Raw genomic sequence first — 13,931 nt, 5'->3', positions numbered from 1 at the left:
CTTTACGTCAGCATGGAACTAAACGTTTCAGAAGGGTTTCTGTTTTAGGCAGGTTGCAGGAATCACAGTATTAGATAAAAATAAATAAAATTAAATAAAAGCTGTTAAAAGCGGTCAATAAAAATATCTATATGTCTAATAAAGAAGGAAGGTTCCAATAAAACCAAACCGAAGTAGTTCAAGTCCTTTGCTGGAAAACTCTGTGAGTGGAAACCCATCTCCATTTCCCGGTGACTTTCCATTGGTGCTGGCAGAATTGGAGGGTGGGGGGTCACTGGTTGGAGCTCAGATAACTTGACGTGGAGAATCCATCCAGGAATAGAGGATTGTGTCATTATCTAAAGAAAGCACTGGGAGTTGTTTACAGCCTGAACACTCCTCAGACTGTACACCATACGTGTCCTTGAACCATATTATCTGAGTTTTTAACTTTGAGAAACCAGAAAGGTGTCAGGATTTGTTTATTGATGAACTCAGAACACACACAGGACAAAAGTTTGAGAGGTTTATTGAAGGGTAGATGACTGATGGAAGATGTAACCAGAGGTGCAGGAATACAACGGCTCAGGGGTGCGGGTGAAGGCAGGGGCTGACGGCCAGGAGAGAGAGAGTCCAACAACGCTGAGTGGGGTGGCACTGAGCAGAGCCTTCTCAGAGCGGCTAGTCAGTTTAACAAATCACTGGGGACACTAGAACACAGAGCAGAACTTCCCAGGAACAACGGTGAGGCACAAAGTCTTTCAACGAGGCAAACTAACCTTAAATCTGAAAACAGAAATCGACCTTCCAAGGCGAGGACGAGGACTGGCATGGAGTGGATGATTCAGAAGACGGACCAGCACTAAAGTGAGGCAGAGGGAGGTTTAAATAGGGAGACTAGGAGGTGAAATGCATCTGACTGATTACCAACAGGTGTGACTAATGGCTGTGGGAGGGAGAGCTGGGTGAACTAAAAAACAAGAAAGAGGCCAGACAACTTAAACCATGACACTACCCCCCCCTCAAGGCCGAACACCGGACGGCTCAGAACCTCTTACCCTGGGTGGGGGGAGGGGGTCTCAGGACGGCGGGCACGAGTCAAAACAAGAAACCAAAGAACCAAAAGGTCAAGAACACTGGGAAACCAAGGGGCTAGAAAACCCTGGGGAAACCAAAGGGCTAGAGACCACTGGGGAACCAAGGAACTAAAGAACACTGGGGAACCAAGGAACTAGAGAACACTGACGTGCCAGACCACAACCAGTGCGCGGCACATCAGGAAAAGGCACGAGCGCTTGACAGCGCCGGGGAAAAGAGTGAGCGCTTGACAGCGCCGGGGGAAAGAGCGAGCGCTACACAGCGCCAAAGGGAAGGAACGGGCGCAACACAGCGCCCAAGGGAAAGAACGGGCGCAACACAGCGCCAAAGGGAAGGAACGGGCGCAACACAGCGCCAAAGGGAATGAACGGGCGCAACACAGCGCCAAAGGGAAGGAACGGGCGCGACACAGCGCCAAAGGGAAGGAACGGGCGCAACACAGCGCCAAAGGGAAGGAACAGGCGCACGACAGCGCCAAAGGGGAAGGAACGGGCGCACGACAGCGCCAAAGGGAAGGAACGGGCGCACGACAGCGCCAAAGGGAAGGGATGGACCAACGGCAGCGCTAAGGAAGGCAACGGGCGTACAGAAATGCCTACGGAAGGAACGGGCGTATGAAACGCCAAGGGGGAAAGAACAGGCGGACTGACACGTTAGAGCTCAACAGCGCAAGAAAACGCTGGAGCACAACTAACGTACAGAGACACCGGGGAAAAGGAACGGGCGTGCGAAAACGCCAAGGAACGGGCGTGTGGAAACGCCAAGGAACGGGCGTGTGGAAACGCCAAGGAAACACAACGCTGGAGCGTGAGAGGAGCGCTGGGGCCCAAGGGACGAGATTGCCGGGGCGTGAGGGAACCGCCGGGGCGTAAGGGAGAAGTTTGCCGGGGCGTGAGGGAAACGCCGAGGCAAAACAGACGCATGACAGCGCCAAGGGGAAAATATAGGCGTACGAAAACGCCAAGAGGGAAAGAACGGACGTACTTAACGCCAAAGGGAAAGCACGGGCGTACTTAACGCCTAAGGGAAGGAACGGGCGTACTTAACGCCTAAGGGAAGAACAGGCGTACGACAACGCCAGAGGGAAGAACAAGCGTACGACAACACCAGAGGGAAGAATAAGCGTACGAAAACACCAAGGCTCCACAACTCCTGCTGGAACACGACTGGTGTACAGAAACGCCAGGGGAAAACCCGCCGGGGCGTGAGGGAAACGCCGGGGCTTGGGGAAGAGAACGCCGGGGCGTGGGGAGAACGCCGGGGCGCGAGGAAAGAAAACACCGGGACGCGAGGAAAACGCCGGGGCGCAAGGAAAAAGAACGCCGGGGCGTGAGGGAAGCAGGAACATCTAAACGCCAGGGAACAAGAACGGAGGGCGTACTAACACGCCGGGGAGCCGAGGGCATCCTAACATGCCGGGGAACCGAGAACAAAGGGCGTCCTAACACGCCGGGGAACCGAGAACAAAGGGCGTCCTAACACACACCAGGGGAGCCCTGAAATCTAAAAACCAGGATACAAAGGCGTTCTAACACGCCAGAGAACCGAGAAACAGAGGGCGTCCTAATACGCCGGGGAACCGAGAAACAGAGGGCGTCCTAACACGCCAGGGGAACCGAAAATCAGAGGGCGTCCTAACACGCCGGGGAACCGAGAATCAGAGGGCGTCCTAACACGCCAGAGAACCGAGAAACAGAGGGCGTCCTAATACGCCGGGGAACCGAGAAACAGAAGGCGTCCTAACACGCCAGGGGACTAAGGAACTAAGAGGCCAAAACAAAAACCAAGGAAGCTCGAACCAGCCAAAGCTAAGGAGCATGAAACGGCTCAGGACCAGGGGTCAGAAATCTAAACGAGCGCTAAAACCTAAGGAGCGCTGGAAACTAAGAGCGCAGGACAAAAATAAAGAATCAAACCAAGAACTAGAAAATAAGGGCAAAACTAGAGCAGGGATAACACCACAAAACTAAAGCTAACCATTAAATCAAAACAAACACTAAAGCAGAAAATGAAACTAAAGCTAACTACGAATGAAGGAAAAAACACGAAAAACTAGGACTTGAACAAGTACACTAACGGGACAACCAGAGAGCTAAAGCTAAAATGACAAGGCTGAGCAAACCTAGAAAACTAAGGCAAAATCTAGACTCCTAAAACAGAGCAGGAAAAAACAAAGCAAAACAGAGACTAAGTACTCTAAGAAAACAAAGAACCCCCTAAATAATTCTAAACTGAGGAATTCTAAATCAATCAAAACTAAAGCCGAGCTTAGACAAAATAAAACAGAAAGCACTGGCCTTAAGGGCGTAGGCAAAGACGGCTGCTAAGCCGCAAGAGTTCTCGTGGAGGTCGTCCTGGACGAGGCAGGCGGCGGAGCAGCATCGCCCGACTAAGCCCTTGAGGAGGGCGGCCCTGACGAGGCAAAGTCAAGCGGCCTGGAGACCGCGGTCGGCAGCTCCGGCCGAACAGAAAAGTCAAAGGCGGGCGCCGTGGTGGACGGCCCCGACGTGGCAAAGACGAGCGGCCCGGAGTCCGCAATCTGCGGCTCCGGCCGAGCAGGAAAGTCAGAGGCGGTCGCCGTGGTGGGCGGCCCCGACGAGGCAAAGTCGAGCGGCCCGGAGTCCGCAGTCTTTGGCTCCGGCCGAACAGGAAAGTCTGGTGCGGGCGTCGTGGAGGACGACCCCGGCACGGCGAACTAGAAATAGGAGTAGCATCAACTAAGGCCTCATCCTGAGGCGAAACTACTCCCTCGGAGGCCTCATCCTGAGGCGAAACTACTCCCTCGGAGGCCTCATGCTGAGGCGAAACTACTCCCTCGGAGGCCTCATCCTGAGGCGAAACTACTCCCTCGGAGGCCTCATCCTGAGGCGAAACTACTCCCTCGGAGGCCTCATCCTGAGGCGAAACTACTCCCTCGGAGGCCTCATCCTGAGGCGAAACTACTCCCTCGGAGGCCTCATCCTGAGGCGAAACTACTCCCTCGGAGGCCTCGGCCTGAGGCGAAACTACTCCCTCGGAGGCCTCGGCCTGAGGCGAAACTACTCCCTCGGAGGCCTCGGCCTGAGGCGAAACTACTCCCTCGGAGGCCTCGGCCTGAGGCAGGGCGGCTCCCTCGGAGACCTCGGCCTGAGGCAGGGCGGCTTCCTCGGAGGCCTCGGGCTGATCTGCGTCGGCCGGCGGAGCGGAGCTTTCAGCGGCCGGCAGAGCGAAGCCTTCAGAGGCCGGCAGAGCGAAGCTTGCGGTGGCCGGCAGAGCGGAGCTTACGGTGGCCGGCAGAGCAGAGCTTACGGTGGCCGGCAGAGCGGAGCTTTCAGCGGTGGCCGGCAGAGCGGAGCCTACGTCGGCCGGCGGAGCGGAGCTTTCAGCGGCCGGCAGAGCGAAGCCTTCAGAGGCCGGCAGAGCGGAGCCTTCAGAGGCCGGCAGAGCGGAGCCTACGGTGGCCGGCAGAGTGGAGCTTACAGTGGCCGGCAGAGTGGAGTTTTCGGGTGGAGGCGGAACCATCTCTTCAGCTACCTCGGACGCTGCCGGGCTACAGGCTTCAGAGGGCGGGTCCTCCTGAACCCCCTCACGGGACCTGAGCGGAAGCGAGTCTTCGGAGGCCTTAAAGCGTCGGAGTGCCCGGCGTCCTAGCCGGGAGGAGCCAGACGGGGGTACAGAGGCTGTCAGAGGGGTGGCTGCAGGCCCACGGGGAAGAAGGTCGTCCCGGTCACCGTAATAGAAGCTCCACAGCTGGTCCTCCTCGACATGTGGGGCTCTGATGGATGGAACATTGAGCTTTACTCGGGGAGCCAGCTGCGAGTCATAGAGGTGATGACATAGGCGACGAAGGGATCTGCGGCTTCTCTTCTCGTGCCCTGGGGTAGCGGCAACAACGCCCACGTAGAACACCTGGGGAGTGGAGTCGGCCTTGATCGGCGGCGCAGGGTCCTGGGCAGAAGCCATCCTGGCGTACCTCTCTTTCCTCAGGCGTTCGCACATGTCCAGGTATGCGCGGATCTCCGGGGTGTCAGCCCCTGCAGGTAAGTTCCATGTGGTGTCTGAGTTCATCCTTTGGCTGGTCCGTACTGTCAGGATTTGTTTATTGATGAACTCAGAACACACACAGGACAAAAGTTTGAGAGGTTTATTGAAGGGTAGATGACTGATGGAAGATGTAACCAGAGGTGCAGGAATACAACGGCTCAGGGGTGCGGGTGAAGGCAGGGGCTGACGGCCAGGAGAGAGAGAGTCCAACAACGCTGAGTGGGGTGGCACTGAGCAGAGCCTTCTCAGAGCGGCTAGTCAGTTTAACAAATCACTGGGGACACTAGAACACAGAGCAGAACTTCCCAGGAACAACGGTGAGGCACAAAGTCTTTCAACGAGGCAAACTAACCTTAAATCTGAAAACAGAAATCGACCTTCCAAGGCGAGGACGAGGACTGGCATGGAGTGGATGATTCAGAAGACGGACCAGCACTAAAGTGAGGCAGAGGGAGGTTTAAATAGGGAGACTAGGAGGTGAAATGCATCTGACTGATTACCAACAGGTGTGACTAATGGCTGTGGGAGGGAGAGCTGGGTGAACTAAAAAACAAGAAAGAGGCCAGACAACTTAAACCATGACAAAAGGTTTCTAAAAAAAACAAGAAAGCAACAGTTTAATCTAAAACAAGATAGGCCAGACTCAGTTCTGCAATTCTGGCTGTACTGAAGCAGAACCAGAACTCAGAAAAGGATTATGTTAACGCATGCAGAGAAAGTGCACTTTATGTGGGGATTTAAAGCTGAGGTGTAACTCTCTAATGTAGTTTTTTTAGAGTAAGGAAGTTCAGGGAACAAAAAAGAGGACTAAACCATCATTAGAGCTAATCTCATTGTTATAAAGTGATGAAAATGTAATGGCTGAGAGTCCAATAAAACAGCTGTTCAAAAGCTGAAAGTGCCTTCACAGAACTGACTGGTCTGAATATCAGGGTGTAACAGAACTTGTTAATCACAATATGACATGAATCTCTCACAACGGCAAAAACCAAATGCTAAATACTTGGTTGCATTTGTCTTTGACCACAATAAGTTTTTATCCTCAATTTCTTTTAGCTGTTATATAAATTATTTATATTCATTATTGAGAGAATGAAATAAAAATAAAAATGGAAATTACTTTGCTAATGATATTAACAATAATATTAATTTCCTAGCATCTACTTTATGAAGCTAAAACAGTGTGCTAATATTTGGACATCAAAAAGTAGAATAGTGAAGTATTAAAATCAACTGAAAATAAACACACACTGCCAATGAGAAAACGATCAATAAATAAAAATATAATAGCCATGGGCAGAATTTTAGTTGGTGCACAGAATTATCTGCATTTTGCTTGTGCAGGTGAAACTAGTAATTACAATTAAAGTACAAAACTGTGCACATCTCCACTCAAGCATTCCCAATGAAATAAGTTTAGTAATAGTAATATCATCTTTATTGTCATTGAAACTTACATTACAACAAAATTTGTTCTCTGCTTTTAACTTTCATCACCCTTGGGGAGTAGTGGGCTACCATGTGCGGTGCCCGGGGAGCAATCTGGGGTTAAGGGTCTTGCTCAGGGACCCAAAGTGCAGGCGCTGGGGATTGAACCGGGTACTTGCATCCTTCTCTGAGTGCAAGCGCGCTGCACTAACCACTAGGCCAACACTCCCCATACACCAAGACGCAGCTCGGTAGGCAGTTTGGGGTTAAGTGCCTTGCCCAGGGGCACAACGACATGTGGCATCAACCCATCAAGCCACAGTCGCCCACGACACACCAGTAATTATCACAAAGTTATATCAATGTTATCAATGTTGCATCAGCCTTTTATATTTACAACACAGCTATTACAGTATTCTGTTAATTATGGTATCAGTTGATTTGAACACTGAATGGGAAAACATCATTTTAAGGTCCACATTACTAAAAAGCAGCAATATACTCAAATCACGACTAGTTTCTTCCGAACATTTTTAAACATACCTTGTTAACTAATTACAGACATTACTATTTCAATAATAACACAGACATATATATATATATATATATATATATATATATATATATATATATATATATATATATATATATATATATATATATATATATATATATATATATATACGTATGCTTACGTATGTTGAAACTGGATGAGTACAAGATGAATTCATTCAGAGACATCCCTGCTTTCTCTACCTGAGGTCAAAAAGTGACATGTGGTAGAATAACTTAAAAGTAAATAGATAAAATCTTGTTGAGATGTTACTTTAAACTCACACTGAGACTAGGCTGAGATTTAGCATGCCTTTCTTGCCTAATGATGAATGAATGGAGACTGACATGAGACAACATGAGTTCATACAGAGACCTCTCCAGTGTCTCATCTTAAGTTCAAAAAGAGATATACGATTTTAAAGAGCAGTAAAGGACCCCTTATTGCGATATCTCATTAAACTCACATTGAGACCAAATTGAAACTTGCTCTACTTGTTGCTCTTGGGACGTATTTTAGCCACAAGAGAAACAGGCTTCAATCTCACTTTGGTCTGACGATCTTATTGTTGTCTAGGAGAAATAGACAAAACATTTTTAGTCTTGTCTGTTTTTGTCATCTCACACCCAGTCTTCCTTTCCTTTGGGAGGTTTAAGTACCAGGTGGCATTTTTACCACTGCTGTATAGTAGCAAAACTAAGTCTGTAGTCTTTCCTCACCTTCTCAGATGAAGCTGAACGTTTTTCTGTGCGATGATTAACAAACAACACGCCTATTTTTTTTTTAATCAGTTCCTGCACTATTGTGGTGTGGAGCACTTTAGAAAGCAACTCCGGCTGCTAATTTTCAGACATGGCAACAAAAACACATGTTAGAATGGTACCAAATTATGAGGTTTGGTATTAATAGATAGGTGCTATATCTTTACTGTTCTACAGTATAAAACACATGACACACAAGACTGAAACAGTCTGTGTTTGTTCAGGTGCAGCTGAAGAACGAAGAGGCCAAAACATTTGCCATGAAGATTCTGAAGAAGCGTCACATCGTGGACACGAGGCAACAGGAGCACATCCGTGCAGAGAAACACATCATGACCGAAGCACACTCAGACTTCATCGTCAGGTCAGGACCCTCTGAGTCTTTGTGTTTCACGAGATAAATTATGAAGAAAAGAAAAGGGTTAAGAGAAAACGTACTAGTCTCATATGTAAAACGTTTAAAAAAGTGTGCCGTTTGACTTTGTATTCTTGATGCTCAGGTTGTACCGGACCTTTAAAGACAGCAAATATCTATACATGCTGTTGGAGGCGTGTCTGGGTGGAGAGCTGTGGACTATTCTGAGAGACAGGTAGGCTCGTCACCCAGAAGAAGCTGCAACCAGTTGATAAAACGGCTGCATGGCTCTCTTCATTTTACAACTTGTGTAAAAATGCTGCATGAGACCCAAATAAAAGGGGATGACAATTTCATCCCTGCTTGACTAACGTTTCTCTTAACTTTATTATCATTAATCACTAAATGATATAAGCTAATGTGAACTTCCATTAACCCTTTTTATAATCAGTAATATATTTTCTGACCATTTTATTTCTTCATAAAAAGCTTTTAGATGTTATTAGCGTAAATGTGTAAACTGTAAAATTCTTAATTTTTTTCAGTTTTTTTTTATTTTTATTTTGTATGAGTGATAACATAATGTGTATAGTTATAATGTACTTTATGTATAGTTATAATTATATAATTTATTCAATTCATTTTGTTTCTGTACAATTACTTTAAAAATCACAGCACATTTAAACTAACCACAAATGTAGAAAAACACATTTTCATTATATTTTTTGTAAAACAAATAATTTATTTATTCTGTTATTATGTGTTTATATAGTATGATTTATTAGAAAAACTTATTCCACAGTTTTTGGTTATTTGAATGAGGTATATGTTACTCAAGATGATAATTACATATCAATACATTTTTTATGATATAACTGAAGTTTATGTAAACTGAATATTTATAAAACCCATCTGCATATATTTAATTACACTTCGTTAAAAATATATTTATATTTTAAACATTTGAATGGTCCGATAAAGAACTTGATAGGTATAAAATGTCTCAGATCTCCAAACAGATGAATAATTACCTGCATCTTTGTTGGTTCCAGAGGTTCATTTGATGACTTAACCACTCGGTTCTACACGGGCTGCGTGGTTGAGGCATTTGCCTACCTGCATGCCAAAGGCATCATCTACAGAGACCTGAAACCTGAGAACCTGATCCTGGACAGCCGGGGATATGCCAAGCTGGTACGTCCACTATCAGCAAGCAAATACCTGTGATTAAGTGATTTGGTTTGTTATGCTCATGAAGCTCTCACCATTCTGGACACATAAACTAAATCTGTTGGATCTAGATCTTGAAGGCAAATACGCTCCAATAATCTTAAACCTTATTACCATCAAATTTATTTGAATGGACCTGATATTTTTGTCTAAAGAAGTAAAATCAAACTGTGACCCGTTTTGCCGGTTTTCAGGTGGATTTTGGCTTTGCAAAGAAGATCGGATTGTGTAAGAAAACCTGGACGTTCTGTGGAACGCCGGAGTATGTTGCGCCGGAGATCATCTTGAACAAAGGTCACGATGTGTCAGCAGACTACTGGTCTCTAGGAATCCTGATGTATGAGCTGCTGACCGGCAGGTAAGGATGCACGCACCTGAGGTTGAGGAAATCCAAATTGTACCACTTTGAGTTCTGCATTGTCCATTTTGGGTCTGCAGTCCTCCGTTCTCAGGACCTGATCCAATGAAAACTTACAACGTCATCCTGAGAGGCATTGACATGATTGAGTTCCCCGAGAAGATCACCAAGAATGCAGCCAACCTCATCAAGAAGCTCTGCAGGTAGGGGACACGGTTTCCTACAGCATAATTCACCAACTCCGGCTTCATTTCAGCTGTTTAACTGTCTCTCGGTTGTGTCCGCAGGGATAGTCCATCGGAGAGACTCGGGAATCTGAAAAATGGAGTAAAAGATATCCAGAAGCACAAGTGAGTGAGCTGAGATGGTTTTCTCTGATTTCCTTTGAATCACCTTAACGTTAATGAGAGTTTGTGTGTTCAGGTGGTTCGAAGGGTTTAACTGGGAGGGACTGAGAAAAGGAACTCTGACTCCGCCCATCACACCGAAGGTAGGTGGACAGGAAGTTCAAACCCCTTGGGAAGTGATCTTAATATTTAGATTTTTTTTTCATACCCTAAGTTTTATTTTGTGTTTTTCTTTCCAGGTGTCCTCTCCAATCGACACCAGTAACTTTGACAGTTTTCCAGAAGACATGGACGAGCCGCCCCCTGATGATAACTCAGGATGGGACTACGACTTTTAAACTGAGTCGGCCTCTCTAATGCGGCATTAAGGATGAAGACCCACTAGGCAAAACTTGGGTCGTTAAACGACTGGAGCTCAAAGTGTTACCAGAAGCAAATGAGGACGGATCTCTGGAAGATTAATCTGATCCGGCGGATTCGTTCAGACAGAGCTAAACGATGAAGGAGCTCAAAGTCCAGAGATGGGGGTTTGTTCTCTGGGGCTTCACTTTCTTGATTCTCCTCTGGTTCTTGGAAGTTGTTGGAAATGTTGAATGGTTTAACCAAACAGAATACTACTGAGGTTCTATATGAATATGAGTTTTATGTTTGGCTGCAGAGGAACTTTGAGGAACTTCTTCCATCAGCTCCTGGATCACCGTGTTTTTTTTTTAACAGCACTTTTTCGCTGCAAGACATTCTGTCCCAAATATTTTTGCAAGAAACAAACTGATCCAGCCGCAAATGTTGCCATTCTTCAGTTTGCGGTTTATAACGTGCCATTTTCAGTATTTCCATCTGCTGCTAAAAATCCCCTCAGAAAGCTGCCAGAACCTAAATAATAATCGGCTTCCAATGAAATGTAATGGAAATGAGGACACATCTCGAAGAGGTCAAAACGCTCTCAGATGTTACTCACAATACATCTCGACTTTTATTATTGTTTTTTTCTCTCTCACCAATGAAACTTTTTAACCTATTTGTCCTAGGAAGTATAATTTATTTAACTTATCATCTTTAATAAATAAATAAGTTTTAAAATACACTTCTTATATACAAAAAGTTTAGTATTATTGTAATATTTATTTTCCTATTATTAAATGTCATTATTTCAAATTTAATTGATTTATTACATTTTAAAAATTATTAATTTAAACAATTTTTTCTGAACTTTAAGTTTCTAACAGACTGAAAATATGAAAAGTTGTGATTAAAAAGCCCCAAAGAAACATGTATTTACGTACTTTTTGCATCGGTATTTCCCGAAGAGATACAAGGCAGGCGTCTCACAAAAAAGGGGATAAAGAATACATTTTTAAAAACTTTAAACATGAAGTTAAATGTGTTTTGATATGGAAAAAAAACTGATAATCAGATCTGACTTTGGGTCAGAATCACAAGAAAGGAAAAAACAAACATTTTAAATATGATCATTAGAAACTGCTAACCTTCCAGCAGTTTCTAAATCATCATACAGTGGTAGATGGACTGAGATCAGAGAAGTTAAAGGTCAGCTCTTCGTATGACACAATACCAATGAAGTAGCTCTCTGTTTCAAAAAGGTTGGCGACCCCTTGTTTTAGAGCATCGCAACATTTTTCTCCAAGAAGTCTGAAAACTGCAGCCTTATTAACCTCCAAAGTCCAACACTGCCCAAAGGCTGAGAGCCTATGTTACATATTGATAAAACATAACTGAAGACCTAATCATCAATGAAACACTGAAATATAGCCAATTTGACAACAGCAGTTAATCTGTTCAAGGACAGACGAAACAGGAGAATGTTAATCTGGCACTCTCCGCTTTGTAGGAAGAACTTTCTGAAGCGTTTTCCCCAGCGAGGTTAGATTCAGCTCTCTGACTGAGAGTCAAGGTATATACAACAGCCCAGTGGCAGGAATGACTTCCTTACAGCCACCTTGATGCCTTTAGTCATGACTCATGACTCCCTTTTGCCCAACTTCCTAAAAACTTAAAAACGTTGACAATGACTTCAATAGTTATGATTTAAAACTTCATTCTATCTCTGTCTGTATGCTGCGAATCTTTGAGCTGCAGCATGAAACAGATATTTGGCGTCATTCATCAGTACTTCCAACATCCACAGGCACTTCCATGTATTCGTTCCTCATCAGGTGATTGTTTGGGGGGTTGTGCATGGTCAGTGCAGATCTAACCATTGAAGGATTTCCTTGATGATAACGATCAATGATTTAAATCCTGCTGGTTCTAAAGTCAGCAGAATTCCACTGACGCTCTGGTACAGCTCCTGTGCAGAAAATCCCTGAATGAAGGCATAATCTCCGGCTGAGAACTGGAAATTCATGGAGCTCCGAGAGAAAAATCATCGAGTCAATGCAATCTCCCAGTCAGCAGCTCATACTAACATCCATAATGCTTTCCTGGCCCCTGAAGGCGTTTTACCGCCTTCATTCCAGACTGGTTGGGAGTTTCCTTCCTGATTGTCTGCTACTGGGGGAGTAAACAGCTGTATAAATGTATAAATAGGATCACACTGACAACAGTTAAGCCTGAAACGTTCCACTGATCAGGTATTAAAACAAGAAATGAAAACCATTGGTCTTCTCGCATGCATCTCAGAATCATCACAGTGTTTGCTGCCATCTGGTGGTTAAATGTTACCTCTGTGATTTTCTCATTGTGCCTGGGAAACTTTAAATATAGATATTTTTTTGCCCTCTGTGCCTAACTGTGATGTGGGGGTTATGTGAAAGCTTTTAACATCGGATTTGATGCGGCTCTGGTCTTCGACCGAAATGAAGCAAACTGTCGAACTCCTTCTTTAACTCCGCAGACATTTCGATCTGCATGGATGACTGTAGTTTTCACTTTGTGCCACTTGATATCACTGCTTACACGATGCTGGACTGTCAACTCCTATAACTTCCTTATGCAGCTCAAGATTTCTGCTGCAGATTGACGTTATGTTGAACTCATATTGAAGGACGTCGGTGAGAAGGTTTGATATTTTTCTGGTGAAACAGTTTCTGATTGATCAGCTAAATGTGCAACAAGGAAGGTTTCTTAGCAGTTTGTTAGCATTTGCAGCCCTGCCTTTTTCTTTTTTTTTTTTGGGAAAGTCAAAATTTTACTACAACTCAGACAGGGATTTAATTAAATCTGGTATCATGGATGACCTTTGCATGTTAACAGAGTTGAAGTGAAAGGGTTGCAACAAATATGCAGTTTTGATGTTTATCTTCTCAAATAAGTATTTCCGGTCTCTGTATTTTGTGCCATTTTTAAGAGTGAACAGCTGTGTGCATTTTGTATGAAGCTTTTGTATCATCAGTCAGACTTTAATGCACTATTTTTGTAAAATAATCAGTGGTGTGATATCTCTGCATGGCAACAGTGGTAACGGTGTGTGGTTTGCACCATCAGAGGGTATTTAGTCATAAAGGTGAAATATAAAGATACTTTTTTTATCTTTTTATTTGTGAGCAGCCAGTCAGCTGTGGGCATCCTGTATTCACTGACATGATGAAATCATGTGACGCTCAAGGTCAGTGAGGTCGTGTTTGACTATTAAGGTTTAGTTTGGACCACACGGAAAAAGATGTGTATATTTCAGTGATACCTTTTTGTGTTCATGGGCGATTTATTTGTATATTAAGGAATGTTCCTGCCGTTTCTATAGATTTAATATAATGTTGCGATTGTAGCTGAGGAAAAGTTCTGTCTTCTAGTCCAGATAACCTTTATGAGTCTGACTGTTAGAAACCGAAACCTGATGCCA

At 44.9% G+C, this 13,931-nt stretch overlaps 1 protein-coding gene and 1 long non-coding RNA gene across 3 annotated transcripts in view; one reads left to right on the top strand and one right to left on the bottom strand.

The window, feature by feature from the left end:
• prkg1b (protein kinase cGMP-dependent 1b) overlaps positions 1-10,675 on the top strand; it is a 58,302-nt gene extending 47,627 nt beyond the window's left edge. For both annotated transcript variants that reach the window (XM_012879098.3, XM_012879101.3), the window contains 8 exons: positions 8,067-8,206; positions 8,343-8,432; positions 9,250-9,391; positions 9,622-9,785; positions 9,866-9,988; positions 10,073-10,135; positions 10,209-10,275; positions 10,372-10,675. In XM_012879098.3, coding sequence (XP_012734552.1) covers positions 8,067-8,206; positions 8,343-8,432; positions 9,250-9,391; positions 9,622-9,785; positions 9,866-9,988; positions 10,073-10,135; positions 10,209-10,275; positions 10,372-10,470 — 888 coding nt within the window. In that variant the 3' untranslated portion in view covers positions 10,471-10,675. The remainder of the gene's footprint in view (positions 1-8,066; positions 8,207-8,342; positions 8,433-9,249; positions 9,392-9,621; positions 9,786-9,865; positions 9,989-10,072; positions 10,136-10,208; positions 10,276-10,371) is intronic.
• A 102-nt stretch (positions 10,676-10,777) lies between these two features.
• On the bottom strand, positions 10,778-13,931 carry LOC118564378. Its single transcript, XR_004931817.1, has 2 exons — positions 10,853-13,931; positions 10,778-10,821 (listed from the first exon to the last, which is right to left on the bottom strand). It is a non-coding gene; the product is annotated as an uncharacterized LOC118564378 (long non-coding RNA).

The sequence above is a fragment of the Fundulus heteroclitus genome, chromosome 10 (assembly GCF_011125445.2).
Source record: "Fundulus heteroclitus isolate FHET01 chromosome 10, MU-UCD_Fhet_4.1, whole genome shotgun sequence".
NCBI classification, from domain to species: domain Eukaryota; kingdom Metazoa; phylum Chordata; class Actinopteri; order Cyprinodontiformes; family Fundulidae; genus Fundulus; species Fundulus heteroclitus.
The sequence above is the reverse complement of the archived record's forward strand: the minus strand, read 5'-3'. Positions and strand labels throughout refer to the sequence as shown.